A 12,982-nucleotide genomic window follows, 5' to 3' on the forward strand; every position below is an offset into this window, starting at 1 on the left:
TAAAACAGGAGAGCTTTATGGTCCAAGTGGTGCGGAAGGACAGTGAGGGCACAAGTGTTGAGGGCCTCCTGCTCGGTCCGCGCATGCCCGAGCTCAGGTGCAAAGCCAGACGCCGTGCCTGGAAAGAGCCGCCCCCGCAAGGGCGCCAGCACTGCCTGGCCTCGGCGCGCAGGAGTGTCGGGGTCCGGGGTCCGAGGCCTGCAGCGCCGGCCGAGCCGCAGCGGGAAACGGGGTCAGCCGGCATGCAGCAGGCCAGGTGAGCGCGTGCGGCAGGCCGGGGGCGAGCAGGGGCCGGCGGGGACGCAGCCCCCCTGTAAACAGCCTCACGGGCCTCCTCGGCCTGTCCCATCCCTGAGAAGCGCGGGGGACCGGCTGCCCGCCTCCCCTCCCTGCAGGGCAGGCCCAGCCCCCAGCGCACTGGGCGCCCGAGGTCCGCGGGGCGGGGCCTAGAGCGCCTCGTAGTCGCCGCCTCCGCGGAGGGGGCCGCCGGGCGCACCGCCGCCCAGGAAGGCCTCCAGCTCGTCCAGGGCGGTCCTCTGCGGGCCCCGGGGCCGCCGCCGCCGCTCGTCCCTGCCCTTGTCGTCCGCCCGCTCCCGGCTCTTCTTCTGCTTGCTCCTCCTCTTTGCCGCCTTGTCTTCCTCCTGCAGGGGCACACCGCGGCGTCAGGGCGGCTGGGCGAGCGCGGCCACCCCAGGGCACACCAGGGTTCGGGTACCTCTCTGCCCTTTTTCTTCTTCTTCTTCTTCTCCTTCGCGGGGGGCCTGCCCTCCTTATCTGCAGAGGAGAGGCGGCATCAGTGCCCCGGCCCAAGGCCAGGCCCAGGCCCGCCCTGGGCCTGGCAGGGGACTGCAGCCTGGGTTAAGCCAGGGGTGGGCAGGTCCCGTCTGAGCCGGGGTCCCTGGGTCCTCATGGTGAGCACAACCTCTGCCCTGGCCACTCCTGCAGACGTCCTTTCCCCTCTGCTCTGGGGACGAGGAGGGCCTCAGGTGGGTTTCTAGGCTCCAGTGGCCCAGAGACTGGGACGACGCCGGTAGCCAGAGACGGTGGGTCCCGGCGGGCCCAGAGACCAGGCCCTCTCTCTGCAGAAGGCCAGAAAGGCAGGGCGGGACCGCGGCCCGAAAGCGCTCCCGCCCACTGCCTGCGCCTGCAAAGGCCTCCCATGTGGCTGCAGGTCAGGTGCCTGGGGAGCTGGGAGGCGTTCAGAGAACAGCGGGGCCACGCAGAGCGCGGCTGGGGCCCAGTGGGGGCCTGCCTGCGGCCCCCTTGCCCCTGCTCCGGAGCCCCGGGTTCAGGGAGAGGGCAAGGGCAGCTGGCACCTGGCAGGAGGGGGCGGGCCCAACGCAGCTACCTTGCTCACTGCTGTCCCCGCGGCCAGGCTCTTCCAGCCCCAGCCCAAAGAGGTCGGAGTCGTCCTTCAGTCTGAAGGAGGGGACCAAGGGCTTGGGGGGCGCGGGGGGCTGCGCGGGGCCAGCGTCCTCATCAGTCAGGTCAGAGAGGTCCTCTCGCACGGGGAACTCGCCCTGGACAGGGAGCAGGCGGGTCAGCCGCAGACCCCTACATCCCCCTGGCTGTCATGTGACCCCCAGAGGCTACCGTTACCCCCCTACCCCGGGCCAGGGGCCCCCCGAGTGACGGCCCACGTGTGGCGGCTGTGACACGGCAGCCCCCCAGCCGTCCCCAGAGCAGGGTCAGCTGGGCCTGTTGTACACGGCGCCCCGTGGGGCAGCCCTGCAGTCCCCATGGGCCTGACCGTGCCCTGGGAGGCCCCACGTCTCGTGCAGCACGTCCACCGCCGCCACCGCCCCCCCCCCCCCCCAGCTGTCCTGGGCTTGCAGGGGGCAGGGGCGCAAGGCTGGTCCTCACCGCTCTCCGCTGAGCATCTGAGTCGCTCTCAAAGTCCGGGTCGTCCATGACGAAGGACAGCATCTGGGCTGCAATGGGCCCCTCAGCATCGCTCTCTGACGACACTGGCTTGTCTGTGCCCTCCTCCAGCCCGCCAGAGGGGCCCTCGGGGTGGGGCTTGGTGCTGCCTGGCTGGCGGGGCTCTGCCGCCCTGGGGGCCGTGTCCCGGGGTGGCCCCGAGGCCTTCGTGGAGGACCTGGGGACACCGAGGAGTGTCAGGGAGCTGAGGCCGCCTTCCACCTTCCCTCCCCCGGGGGCCCCTCCACCTCTTCCCTTCCGCCCCAACACACCTCCTGGTCTCTGGCTCAGGGCACTTCTGGGGGGCCAGGACTGCGGTCTTGGGGTGCCCTGCCCCCTCCTCTGACTCCTCCTCGCTGGACAGAGTGATGTCCTTGCTGGCGACGGGGCCTGTGAGTTGCAGGGGCCTGCCGAGAGGCTTATCTTCACGGTCCACGTCGTCCTGGAAGCCTGCCACCATCGGGTTCCCTGCCGGGGTCTCCCCGTCGCTGCGGGGAGGGCAGGGCAGTCAGAGGTCACAAGGAGGGCCCAGAGCACCCACTCTGGCCTTCAGGCCTGGGCCTGTGGGCCTGCTCCGCCCTGCGCAGGCATGGCCGAGGGGCACCGGCTGCCACGGCGGCCTGGAGGCGGCCCTGTGGGGGGTGGAGGGCACACGTGTGAGAAAGGCAGGTCTGAAGGGGACAGGGTGCTGGGGAGAGCACGTGGAGGGGCTGTAGGTGGCCACAAGCCCAAGCCTCCCGTGCGCACCTGCCCTGCCCGCAGGGAGAAGCACGCAACGGCTCTGTGGCCCCGGGCTCCGTCCACCAGGCCCAGCCTGTGCCCTCAAGCAGCAGCAGCCCAGGGTCAGGCAAGGGGGACGCCTGCTGAGTCGCGACACCGAGTCAGGCTGTGGCCTGAAGCTGCTCTCCCTTCCTCCTCCACGCACCTCTGCTCTGTCCCAGCGCCCAGATGGTTGTGTGTTCCCGGAGTCCACGCCTGACGGGCAGAGGGCCAGGCTGAGGATGACCCCGGCTGCCCGGTGCCTCCGGGCCCTGCCCTCACCTGTCGCTGTCTGGGGGTCCCCTGGCTCCCAGTCTCTTCTCATCCTTGGTGGGGGCCGTGTCCTCCAGGAAGCTGCGGTCCAGGCTGTCTTCAGGAACAAAGTCCTCCACGTCCTGGACTTTCGCGGAGGCCTCTGCAGCTGGGGCCGGCTCTGGGGACAGCAGGTGCCAGTTTGTGCTCAGCGACCCCCACCCGCTGGGCCGTGAGTGGGATGGTGTGGCTGGGCTGCAGGGCCGCCTGCCCAGGAGGATGGGGGACCTTGTCCCTCCTGGGGCCAGGGAGACAGACAGGGCTGCTGCCCCTCAGGAAGCCTGGGCCTGCCTCTGGGCCTCCCCTGGGGTGAGGTCCTCCCTGGGGTTGGGGTCGTCCCTGAAGGTGAAGATGGGGCCTACCTGGGGGTGGTTGTCCCAGGGGGTGGGGCCTACCTGGGGGCGGGGGGGCCACCTCTGTTGCAGGCGAGGCTCCGAACAGCCGAGCGATGATGCTGCGTCGGGGAGGTGCAGCTGGCGGGGGCGGGGCTTCAGCAGGGGCAGGGGGTGCCGGGGGGGCCTGGAAGGGCGGCTGCAGAGCCGGCTGGGGCGTGCTGGGGCTGGAGCTCCCGGTGGACACTGTGCTCGGAGGCACCACAGGGGACTGGGAGCCAGAGGACGGGCTCTGCCCGCTGGTGGTCAGCGGGGACACGTGGCCACGGCTGCGCGCCTCCATCATCTCCAGAAAGCTGCGGGAACGGGCCACGTGAGCGCTGCCCGCCCCGTGGGAGCACACCGCCTGCCCTGACATGGCCTGCCCCGTGTGGGCACGCGGGGTCCTGGGCACCACCTCCCCCTGGCTGAGGACGCCAGTGGCACAGAAGCCTGAGCAGGGCCTTCCTCTGGGGGGACGAGTTTTCAAACAGAAGGTGTGCCATGGAGAGCCAGCGTCCCTGCCTCTAGGCTGGCATGTGGAGACGCGTCTTGGCAGGGGCTGGGATGGGGTCTGCCCCCAACCTTGGCGGTCCTCCAGCGGCTCAGGGCAGGTCACAGGGACACCACTGCTGAGCCCCCAGGGTGCCACCTTCTCCAGGGACCGTCCTAGGGGCTGGCGGGAGGTGGGCACCATGGGGGGGCTCCAGCTGCCGCCTTCCCAGAGAACCTGGTGCCCACGTTCGGTTGGGGACCTGGCAGGAGCTGGTCAGCCTTGGGGGGGCGGGGCGGGCGTCCGCTGCAAGGCCAGCCTGACAGGGTGGGTGGAAACACCCCGCCCTGATGAGCCCTGCCGCCCCCTCACCGTGTCAGAGCCAGTGGCTGTATCTGCTTCCAGGGAGGCCCCAAAGTCCCTCCCTGAGGCCCTGGGGGGCCAAGGAGACAAGGGTCCCACCCGAGGGACAGCGGCTGCCCCACCCCCCGAACACCCAGCAGAGCGCAGGACATGGTTTAGGGGGAATTTGGGGCCAGGCCTTCCCCAGAGAGACGCACCCCAGGAGCTAACCTGATCCTCAGGCAAACAGCACTGCCACGCGCTCTGGGCGCCCACGACCCACCCTGTCGCGGGTCAGAGGAGTGCCTGCCGGGCCTGCTCCCCACGGCTCACCCATCCCATTGGACTCACTCAGACAACACCTTCTGCTATCAGGGGCCAGGAGGTTTGGGTTTCCCTCCTGCGCCCTCCCAGGAGCAAGGAGCTGCCTCCACAGGTGTCACCCAGGAACACCGACATCGAAACGGGGACGGGGCCTCGGCTGACAAACAGGGCCGCTGGGCGTGCAGGGGCCTGGGGTGGACCCGAGGCCAGTCAGGGGCGCCTCAGGCTGCACACCAGGTGGCCAGCAGCTTGGCTGGTCTGGACAGAGGCAGTGGGGGCCAGGCAGCCGGTGCCCACAGCTGCACCAGGCCTGAACACCCCTGCCCTCACCCCCGAGACAGGCGTACACTCCATGCGCCCATCACGCCCAGCGAGGCAGGCCCAGCCGGAAGTGCTCAGTGGGCGGGGCGGCAGAGCCCGGGTGCCCGACCTCCCATCCCAGGGAGGCTGGAGAAGAGCTATTGTCTCGTCTGCTTCCCAGGAAGGGCTGAGGCCTGACTGCAGCAAGGCCCAAGGCCTGTACCACCTCAGAGCTGATGTGACTCGGTTTCTCCGAGCAGCAGGCTGCTCGTGCAGACACGCCTACGTGGCGGGCGGCGTGCACATGCCGCCGGCCAGGCGCAGAGCCGGGCTGGAGCGGGGCCTGGCCCGGCGCGCGCGCCCCCCTGCAGAGCCCGCCCCCAGCCTGAGCGCGCGCCCCCCTGCAGAGCCCGCTCCGGGCCTGAGCGCGCGCGCGGCCGCCGCACGCACATGCCGTAGTTCTGGTCCTCGGTCTCCTGCTGCACAGACAGCTCCTCCAGCGTGGCGTCGATGTCCAGCTGGTTCGTCTCCAGCTGCCGCAGCAGCGTCTCCCTCTGCAGACAGGAAGCGGGAGGCTGAGTCGGGGCCGTCCCGGGATGATCCACTGCCCCTCGGCCTGGCGGCCCCCGATGGACAAGGCCGCCGCGGAGCCGGGAGCCCGCAGGGCCGTGCCCAGGGGCCGGTGAGGTGCCTCGGTGGCTCCGTGAGGCTAGAAGGGCAGAGGTCGCGACGTGTGCGAAGCACCCGAGACAGCGCCGCGTTCACACAGGTGCCCTGAGGTTCGAGATGCTCCGGCACTCGCTGACACGCGCTTCCTGCCAGCCCAGTGCTCCGCCCGCCGCCGCCCTTCAGTCCGCACTGGGGGTGTTTCCTTGCGACTTCGTGCACGCTGTGCTCTGACAGGAAGCTCAAGGCACCCCTAAGGTGACGTAGATCAACCCCCAGGGTCCCCAGGGAAAGGGCAGGTGAAGGGCGAGTGCCCGCATCCAGGCCTTCAGGGGCCTCATCTCTTCAGAAGGCGAGAGGGGAGGAAAGATGGCCACTCTCAATGGTGAGCTCTGCACCCTTTCAGAGGAAGCGAGGGGCCTCTGTGGCGGCAAGAGCCACAGGCCAGCACCCCAGGGACGGAACGAGCAGGGCTGTCACCTCCCGGGTCTCGCCTTGAAAGCCGATCACTTATCTAAGACCAGACACTGAGGCAGACACATCTGAAGGGCCACTGCAGCCTGCAGAGCTGTGACTGCGACGTGTGGGGCTACCGCTGGGGCAGGGTGGGGGCGAGCTGAGCCAGGGCACAGAAACCCTCTGCCTTTCCTATAAATCTAAGAGCATCCCCCCAACAAAAGGGAGAGCGAGACTCCAGGGAGGACGGCCGGCCAGGCGGGGGAGGGCGGGGGCTTCTCAGCCCCTGCAGCTGTTGGCAGAGTGCCCAGGCCCACAGCGGGGCGCCCACAAGGGCTGGTCACTGCCGCAGGCCCTGGCACCAAGAAGGACCCGTGCAGACGTGTGAGGGAGGGCCCAGCTCCCCAAACAGCCTGGGGCACCCCCCCCCCCCCCCCCCGTGGCTCCAAGCCCCGCGCCCACCGGCAGCGCTCACCTGAAGCTGCAGGAAGGGGATGTTGAAGAACCTGTGCAGGTACTTGAGGCCGAAGCTGTTCTTCATGGAGGACTCGGCGTAGTGGAAGTAAGAGGACCCTGGAGGCCTGTTCACAGGGGAGCAGAGATGGAGAGCCTGCGGCCGGGGCAGCGGGGCCCAGGCCCTCTGGGCCGAGGACACACCCGGGCCAGGCCGTCTTGGGGGCGGTGCCCCGGGGCGCTGCGCCCGCCAGCAGTTGATGGGCCCACCGTCCCAGGTGGAGACGTGAGGTTCAGACGGCTCTGCTCGGCAGGGCGCCCTCCGGTGGACACCCAGACCAGCCGCTGGGGCCGTCTGGCCCTGCAGGGCCTCTCTGTGCACCCGACCCGTGCTGGCCCCAGGGACGGGGGTGACATTCCCGCCACACCCTGGGGCTGCTCAGTCCTGACCCTGCCCAAGTCAGTCTCCAGGAGGGCCAGGGGCCCTGCAGCTGGGGGTGGGGGGGTGGCCAGGGGCGGTGCAGCAGGCCTATCCAAGGGGACAGGTGCATCCCAGGGGGGTGGACAGGAGCGTCCTGGTGGGGGGGGCATGGGTGTGTCTGGGGGCAGGCGTGGGCCCACCTGTCCAGGCGGTCCAGGACGTCGCGCACATCGTCGGGCAGGATGACGCGGTGCTCGCCCATGTCGCGGTAGTTCCCAAGCACGCACACGGGCACGTGTGTTGGCACTTTGGGCAGCTCCCGCAGAATGTAGTTGAAGGTCCTTGGGGGCACATGGGGGGAAGAGGCCTGCCTGAGCCTCCACCCAAGGGTGGGGCGCAGCGTCACAGGACCCCCAGGGTGTACGACACACACCCCGCAAGCCACCCTGAGGGGTCGCCCTGTACCCGTGTGTCCCCAGACCCGTCCACACCCCCTGCTGGCACCACGTGCCTGGGCTGCTTTCAGTGGGGGCGGGGGCCCGCGCTCCTGTCTCCTGAGTGATGAGCAAGGAAGTGCGCCCCCCACCCAGATCCAGGGCGCTCTGACCAGGAGCCCGCCGCCTCTGGCCGCTGTGTGCACGCTCTGTGCACAGAGCCACCTGACTGGAAACGCTGGCGTGTCCCAGTGCCCTCTTCTGGTGACAGGGACAGGCCCAGTGCCGTGGGAGCCGAGCAGAGACATGCTCCCTGGTGCTCTGGGTCCGCGAACCCTCCCACCCGCACCAGGTCTCCTGGGTGGGCTCAGCCTCCCTGCCGCCCCCTCCCCAGCTGGCAGCCTGAGGTGCAGGGATGTCCGTCCTGCCCACCCAGCTCCCCATGGGGACCTCCTGGCCTCCGGTCACAGCTCATCCAGCCGCAGCCAGACACTTCGGCAGCGGTGACGGGGCCCACGAGGCCCGAGGGGCTGTGCCAGCAGCCGTGCTGCTCCCAGGATGGGACGGCACCCCTGGCCCCAGGCTGGGCCCCCTGCCTGGCTGTGCCCGGAGGCGGAGCCGCTGCTCCTGCAGGGGGTCCGGCCTTGAGCCCCGGGCACGCAGCTCCCCCTCCTGCTGAGCGCCCTGCCGCCCCTGGAGGCCGCTGACATGTGGACTGGTGCCCCGTCCTCCGTGGGCATTGAGCTGTCTGTCCCTGCAGGTGGGAGGCCGGGTCCCGAGCGCGCTGGCCGAGGTTGGAATGTGTTGGACGCCAGGCACCCAAGTCACTGACAGGCACCCCGGGGTGAGCGGGTGAAGCCTGGGAGACTGTCCAGCCATGATGCGGGGGGCCCATGGTAAAGGAGCGCCCACACTGGGAGGGGCCATGTCCTGGCAGGTCTCAGCGGCAGCTGCGGGGAAGGCCTGGCTGCTCTGAGCGTCCCCAGCTGTGCAGCCACCGAAGCTCCCCCTCATCTCCTCTCCGGGCAGCGTGCAGACTCGAGGCCACCAGCCTGGAAAGGCCTCTGGCAAGGCCGGCCGAGTCACACGGGGAGGACGCTCCTGTCAGCCACCAGCCTCCCCCCAGAGCAGGGGTGCCGGGCGTCGGGAGGGCCTGGCGCTGGGCTGCCCCCACGGGTGGTGCTGTCACAGCTCAGAGCCAAGGGGCGAGGCCCCTCCTGCAAGAACCCACAGGGACACGACCCTCGGGGCAGGCGGAGGGTGCCCCCACACCTCTGCACGTCCCTCTTGGCTCATCTTGCTCCTGAGCTTCGGTTGTGATGAGCCACAGCGGTGTGGCCCCCCCAGCGAACCCAGGAACGTGGGATCTGGGGACCCCAACACAAACGACCGCTCTAAGCTGTGCATCTGAGACGGTGTCTTCAGCAGGGGCTGCACAGCTGGGGGGGCGTGTGCCTCCCAGACCCTGGCCTGCTGTCCGGTGCGGACATGAGCACGCCACCCGGCCCACTTCCAGACTCTCGAGTGCCGAGGCCCCCAGGCTGGCGGCGCTCCCAGCCCAGGCTGGCCCTGGAGCAGCGCTGGGCGTCACAATGCCCTCGCAGGCCAGCGTCCTCACCACTGCTTGGTGATGTCAAACATCATGACCACCCCGTTGCAGTTCTTGTACACATCCAGGAACTCCGCGTCCAGGGCCATCTCGGACTCCGCCTGCAGACGGGGAACCAAACCTCAAGAGATGGACCACGACCCACGTGCCACCTCCTGGTGAGGGCTGAGTGTGTCTTTTAAACTGAAAAGACATCAGCTGTTTTTGTTTTTTGGGGAAAAAAAGTCAACACAAGGCTAACTGGTGCAGCCACACGGAGCCTGCCCTCAGACGAGGGTGCGAGCGCTGCCTGCTGGCAGGGTCCTATGCGCCGGGCTCACAGGTGCCGCCGCGGGGCCTCGTGAGCTGAAGTGCGTCCCAGACCTGAGGACGCAGACCCAGAGAACCTTCCACAACTCACACCAGGGAAGCTTGTGGTGCTGGGGCAGTACAACAACGTGCCCATGAAGGTCAGGGACCTGGGCTGGGGCTCACGGAACCTTCCGGCCCGCTGTCAGACAGGAGGCCGTGAACAGAAGGTCCTCGAAGCTAGCAGAGACCGTCAGGCCAGGAGCACTGCCAGTCGTGGGGGTCCTCGTGGAGCCACAGGCGGCCCACGTGTGCCCGGCTACACCCGCGGCGTGCCTGTGCCTTTACGGGCCCGGGCCTCTGTGCCAGGAGTGAAATGTGAGCTCTCCACCTGAACACCTCCCAGGCCACTGCAGCCCCAAGTGGGTGTGGCAGGGGTCACAGACGTGAGCAGCAGCTCGGGTTGGTCCGCCACCCCACGCGACCCCAGGCTGCATGGGAGTGGCCGCTGCGTCCCTCCAGCGCCAGCAGATGCAGTCCTCGGGAGGGCTGGGCCGGGCGGGCAGAGGGGCTGAAGCGCAGACGCCTGCTCACGACCACCACCTGAAGTCGGGGCCGTGCGGAATGGACCAGCTCACCTCCTGGGGGTCGTTCTCCATCTTCAGCCCGTCACCTCGCTTCTTGCATTTTCCTTAAGGACAGAGGGACACAGTCACAGCTGGAGGCGCTGCGCCTGAGGACAGTGCGAGTGGGGCGGCCTCTCCCTGTGTCCCGCCCCCCAGCAGGGGCCTCGAACCCACGGGCAGCAGAGGCCACGGCGCCCGACATCACAGCCGGCACGGAGCCCGGCCTCCGACCAGCCAGCCTGCTCCTGGAGCCAGCAGCGAGCCTGCCCGGGAGCTGGGTCGAGGGGGCAGCAGAGGGGCCACTCAGACAGCTGCAGGGTGAAGAGAGCCCGGAAGAGACAAAGCAGGCTCGGACACGACTCACCTTTGTCAACTACATCCCAGACTTCAACTTTCACGATGTCATCAGTGGCTGAAACGGGAGAACAGCAGGATCAGCACCCAGTGTCGACCTGCGGCTTCAAAGTCGGGCCTCCAGGCCGTGCAGACGCCACAGCCCCCCGGGCGCCACCCCCAGGGCTCCTGCACAGGGCTCCTTCCTGGAAGGCGGGGAGCAATCTGGACGTGTGCTCAGGTGACAGGGCCCTGGGTCCTAAAGGTGCCTCTGGGGCAGGCTTGTGCCCAGCCAGTGCCCTGCGCCCCCGGCTGCTGCGGGAGGGCCTGATCCCAGTGACTCCACAGCTGCTCTTTGGCAGCGGTGTCGAGGGGTCGCCAGTCTGGGGTGAGGTCTGGCGCACGTCCCCAGGCGGTCGGGGGGCTACCCACCTCCCCAGGATCCTGTGGGGAAAGGGGAGAGACACGCGTGCCACTCAGAGAAGGGACAGAGCTTCACCCTGAACCGAGAAGAGGCACCCTGGGGGTGGGGCCTGGTGCAGCAGGGTGACACTGAGCCTGCAAGGCCGCCCAGACGGTGCCTGGCGGGCGCCGGGAGGCGGAAGGCCTGCCAAGGCCAGGGTGTCCTGCTGCGGGCTCACGGGACCTGGTTTTTCGATGACAGGAAATGTTTAAAACGGCTCAGAGGCCTTTTACTGTCATGATTCCTGAGCACGCAGAGCAGCTCCCCTGCCTCCCCACAGGGTCCCAGCAGTCACCGACCCCCACAAGGGGAGGGGACCCGCCATCCTGGTCATGCCCGGGGGGCCACAAGGGGTGCTCTGCCCACCAGGTGATCCTTCCAGCAAACCCTGCCCGGGACCCTGCGGGGGATGGGGCTTCCCAAGCAAGGACCGAGGAGCCTGCGTGCCGAGGCCAGTGTAAGCCGCGGCTGGAACCGGCCCGACCCGGCCTGGCCGGTCTGCACCGACGGCCAGGGTCCAGCCCCTGGCACTCACTCCCACGTGGACGAGTCTCCTGCCGGAGCGGGGGCTTGAGGGTGACCCCAAAGCAACACGTGTGGCGTCCCAGGGCGGACTCCAGGCGGGGGTACGGGAGAGTCCCCCTCCCTGCAGGATGCGCCTGCCCGACCCCAGACTGGGGGGGTCATAGGATAGCCCCCTCCTTCCCCACAGGCCGAGCCTGCCTGACCCCAGGCTGGGGGCGGGGGTGTCACAGGGGCGCCGACTCCTTCCCCTGCAGGCTACACCCACCCGACCCCAGGCTGGGGGGCCACAGGGGAGCCCCCCGCAGGCCGCGCCCCACCTTTGTAGCTCCAGTGGATGCTGGTGACCTGGATCTCCTGCGTGGGGATGTACTCCTCCACGAACTTCTTGCCCTGCAGGCGGTGCCACAGCGCCGTCTTGCCCGTGTTCCTGTCCCCGCGGATCACGATCTTCACTGGGAGAGAGCACAGGTCAGGCAAACAATCAGAGCAAGGCAAACGCGCTCCCCTGCAAGCACCCACGCACACCTGCCGCACACGCACGCCTGCGTGCCCGCGAGCAGGGAGCCCAGGGGAAGAGGCAGCGGGCGCAGGCTGGAGAGCGGGCAGCCCTGCTCCGCCCCAGGCCCCCAGGGCAGCTGACTGACACCCGGGAGTCTGCACTCAGGAAGGCAGCCTCTGGAACAGGCAGGGCCGGGCGCTCACCTCCGCAGCCCTGCGTGTCCCATGGCTGCCCTTAACCCGCTTTCCCGCAGCCCTGGAGCAGGACCCAGGGCTCCTCACGACCACACGCGGGTGACGGCAGGAAGCCTGGATTCTACTTTGCTGCCCAGCCACTATTTAGGAGAGGCGTGCTCACGCACATGCCGAGGAAGACAGGGCGGGCTGGGGACAAGGTGGGGAAGGGGGCAAGGTCCCAAGGTGCCGCAGAGGAGTGGGCTTCCTGCCACCTGCAGAGAAGGCAGGGGCTTGGCCTAAGAGTGTTCCAGAGAGCTGAGGAGCTCGGCAGAACCAGTGGGTCGGGGTGGAGCTAATGGCCTTGGGTGGGCGGCTGGGCCTCTGGGGGGGAAGCTGGGCAGCCTGCAGGGAGGTGCTCTGGAGGCCACAGGCCGGGCAGGGGCCGCGTCTCCCCGGCCAGCTCCGAGCGCCCGGCAGGGCTGGGCCTGGGGACACAGACGCCATGTTTCTCGCCCAGTCATTCTCTAGGGGGCTGTCTTCTAAGTTTCCAACGAAGTCACCAGAGCATGTTTTGTTCTAGGACTGCGTGGCTGCAGCTGTGGACTCTTTATCCTTCATGATGCTGGTCTTGTCTTTTTATTAATCTTGCCAGGGGTTCATCAACTTGGCCAGTCACGGGCACACAGCCTGTCTGGTTGGCTGGACGCCTCTGTTGGTTCTTCTTAAAAATCACTTGCTTCTGTTTTCCCTTGTCACCTACTTCCTTTTACTTGGGGTTCATCCTGCTCTTTTTCCTGGGTTTAGGTTGTATTCTCAGGTCGATGACCACCCCAAGTATGTGGGACATTCATTATCAGGGAATCACAAATGCTTCTTCAGCCCGTAGGTTACTTAGAGATGTTGTCACGATTCCCCTCAGAGCTGTGCTTGTTGTTGTCCCTAACCAGCTCTGTTCACTGTGGCCACAGACATGGTCTTTATGGCACACACTCCCAGGTGTCTGTGGGGACTGCCGGGGTTAGGGACGCGCCTGGGTTTGGGGGGCTGGGTGCAGGCGCCTGCTGTGCCACCGGGTCTTCCACCCGGCAGGCCGGTTGTGGGCCCTGCACCCAGTCTCGGTGCCCACGGCTCCAGCACAAGGGACGCCACGGCTCAGCTTCCCTGTGGCCGATGCCTACCCACTGCTCGGTCCCACATCCCCGCGTCCGGCCT

The 12,982-nt window shown here is 68.3% G+C and overlaps 1 protein-coding gene across 2 annotated transcripts in view; it reads right to left on the reverse strand.

Moving 5' to 3' along the window:
- The window catches only part of RABL6 (RAB, member RAS oncogene family like 6), a 19,311-nt gene continuing 6,329 nt past the window's right edge, over nucleotides 1-12,982 (reverse strand). For both annotated transcript variants that reach the window (XM_069579769.1, XM_069579771.1), the window contains exons 2-15: nucleotides 11,413-11,547; nucleotides 10,139-10,186; nucleotides 9,787-9,839; nucleotides 8,870-8,961; nucleotides 7,018-7,158; nucleotides 6,419-6,524; nucleotides 5,272-5,375; nucleotides 3,387-3,679; nucleotides 2,962-3,112; nucleotides 2,193-2,408; nucleotides 1,864-2,098; nucleotides 1,349-1,520; nucleotides 716-774; nucleotides 1-641 (exon numbers count right to left, since the gene is read on the reverse strand). In XM_069579769.1, the coding sequence (XP_069435870.1) occupies nucleotides 447-641; nucleotides 716-774; nucleotides 1,349-1,520; nucleotides 1,864-2,098; nucleotides 2,193-2,408; nucleotides 2,962-3,112; nucleotides 3,387-3,679; nucleotides 5,272-5,375; nucleotides 6,419-6,524; nucleotides 7,018-7,158; nucleotides 8,870-8,961; nucleotides 9,787-9,839; nucleotides 10,139-10,186; nucleotides 11,413-11,547 (2,000 nt within the window). In that variant the 3' untranslated portion in view covers nucleotides 1-446. The remainder of the gene's footprint in view (nucleotides 642-715; nucleotides 775-1,348; nucleotides 1,521-1,863; nucleotides 2,099-2,192; nucleotides 2,409-2,961; nucleotides 3,113-3,386; nucleotides 3,680-5,271; nucleotides 5,376-6,418; nucleotides 6,525-7,017; nucleotides 7,159-8,869; nucleotides 8,962-9,786; nucleotides 9,840-10,138; nucleotides 10,187-11,412; nucleotides 11,548-12,982) is intronic.

The sequence above is a fragment of the Ovis canadensis genome, chromosome 3, assembly GCF_042477335.2.
Source record: "Ovis canadensis isolate MfBH-ARS-UI-01 breed Bighorn chromosome 3, ARS-UI_OviCan_v2, whole genome shotgun sequence".
In the NCBI taxonomy this organism is placed as follows: domain Eukaryota; kingdom Metazoa; phylum Chordata; class Mammalia; order Artiodactyla; family Bovidae; genus Ovis; species Ovis canadensis.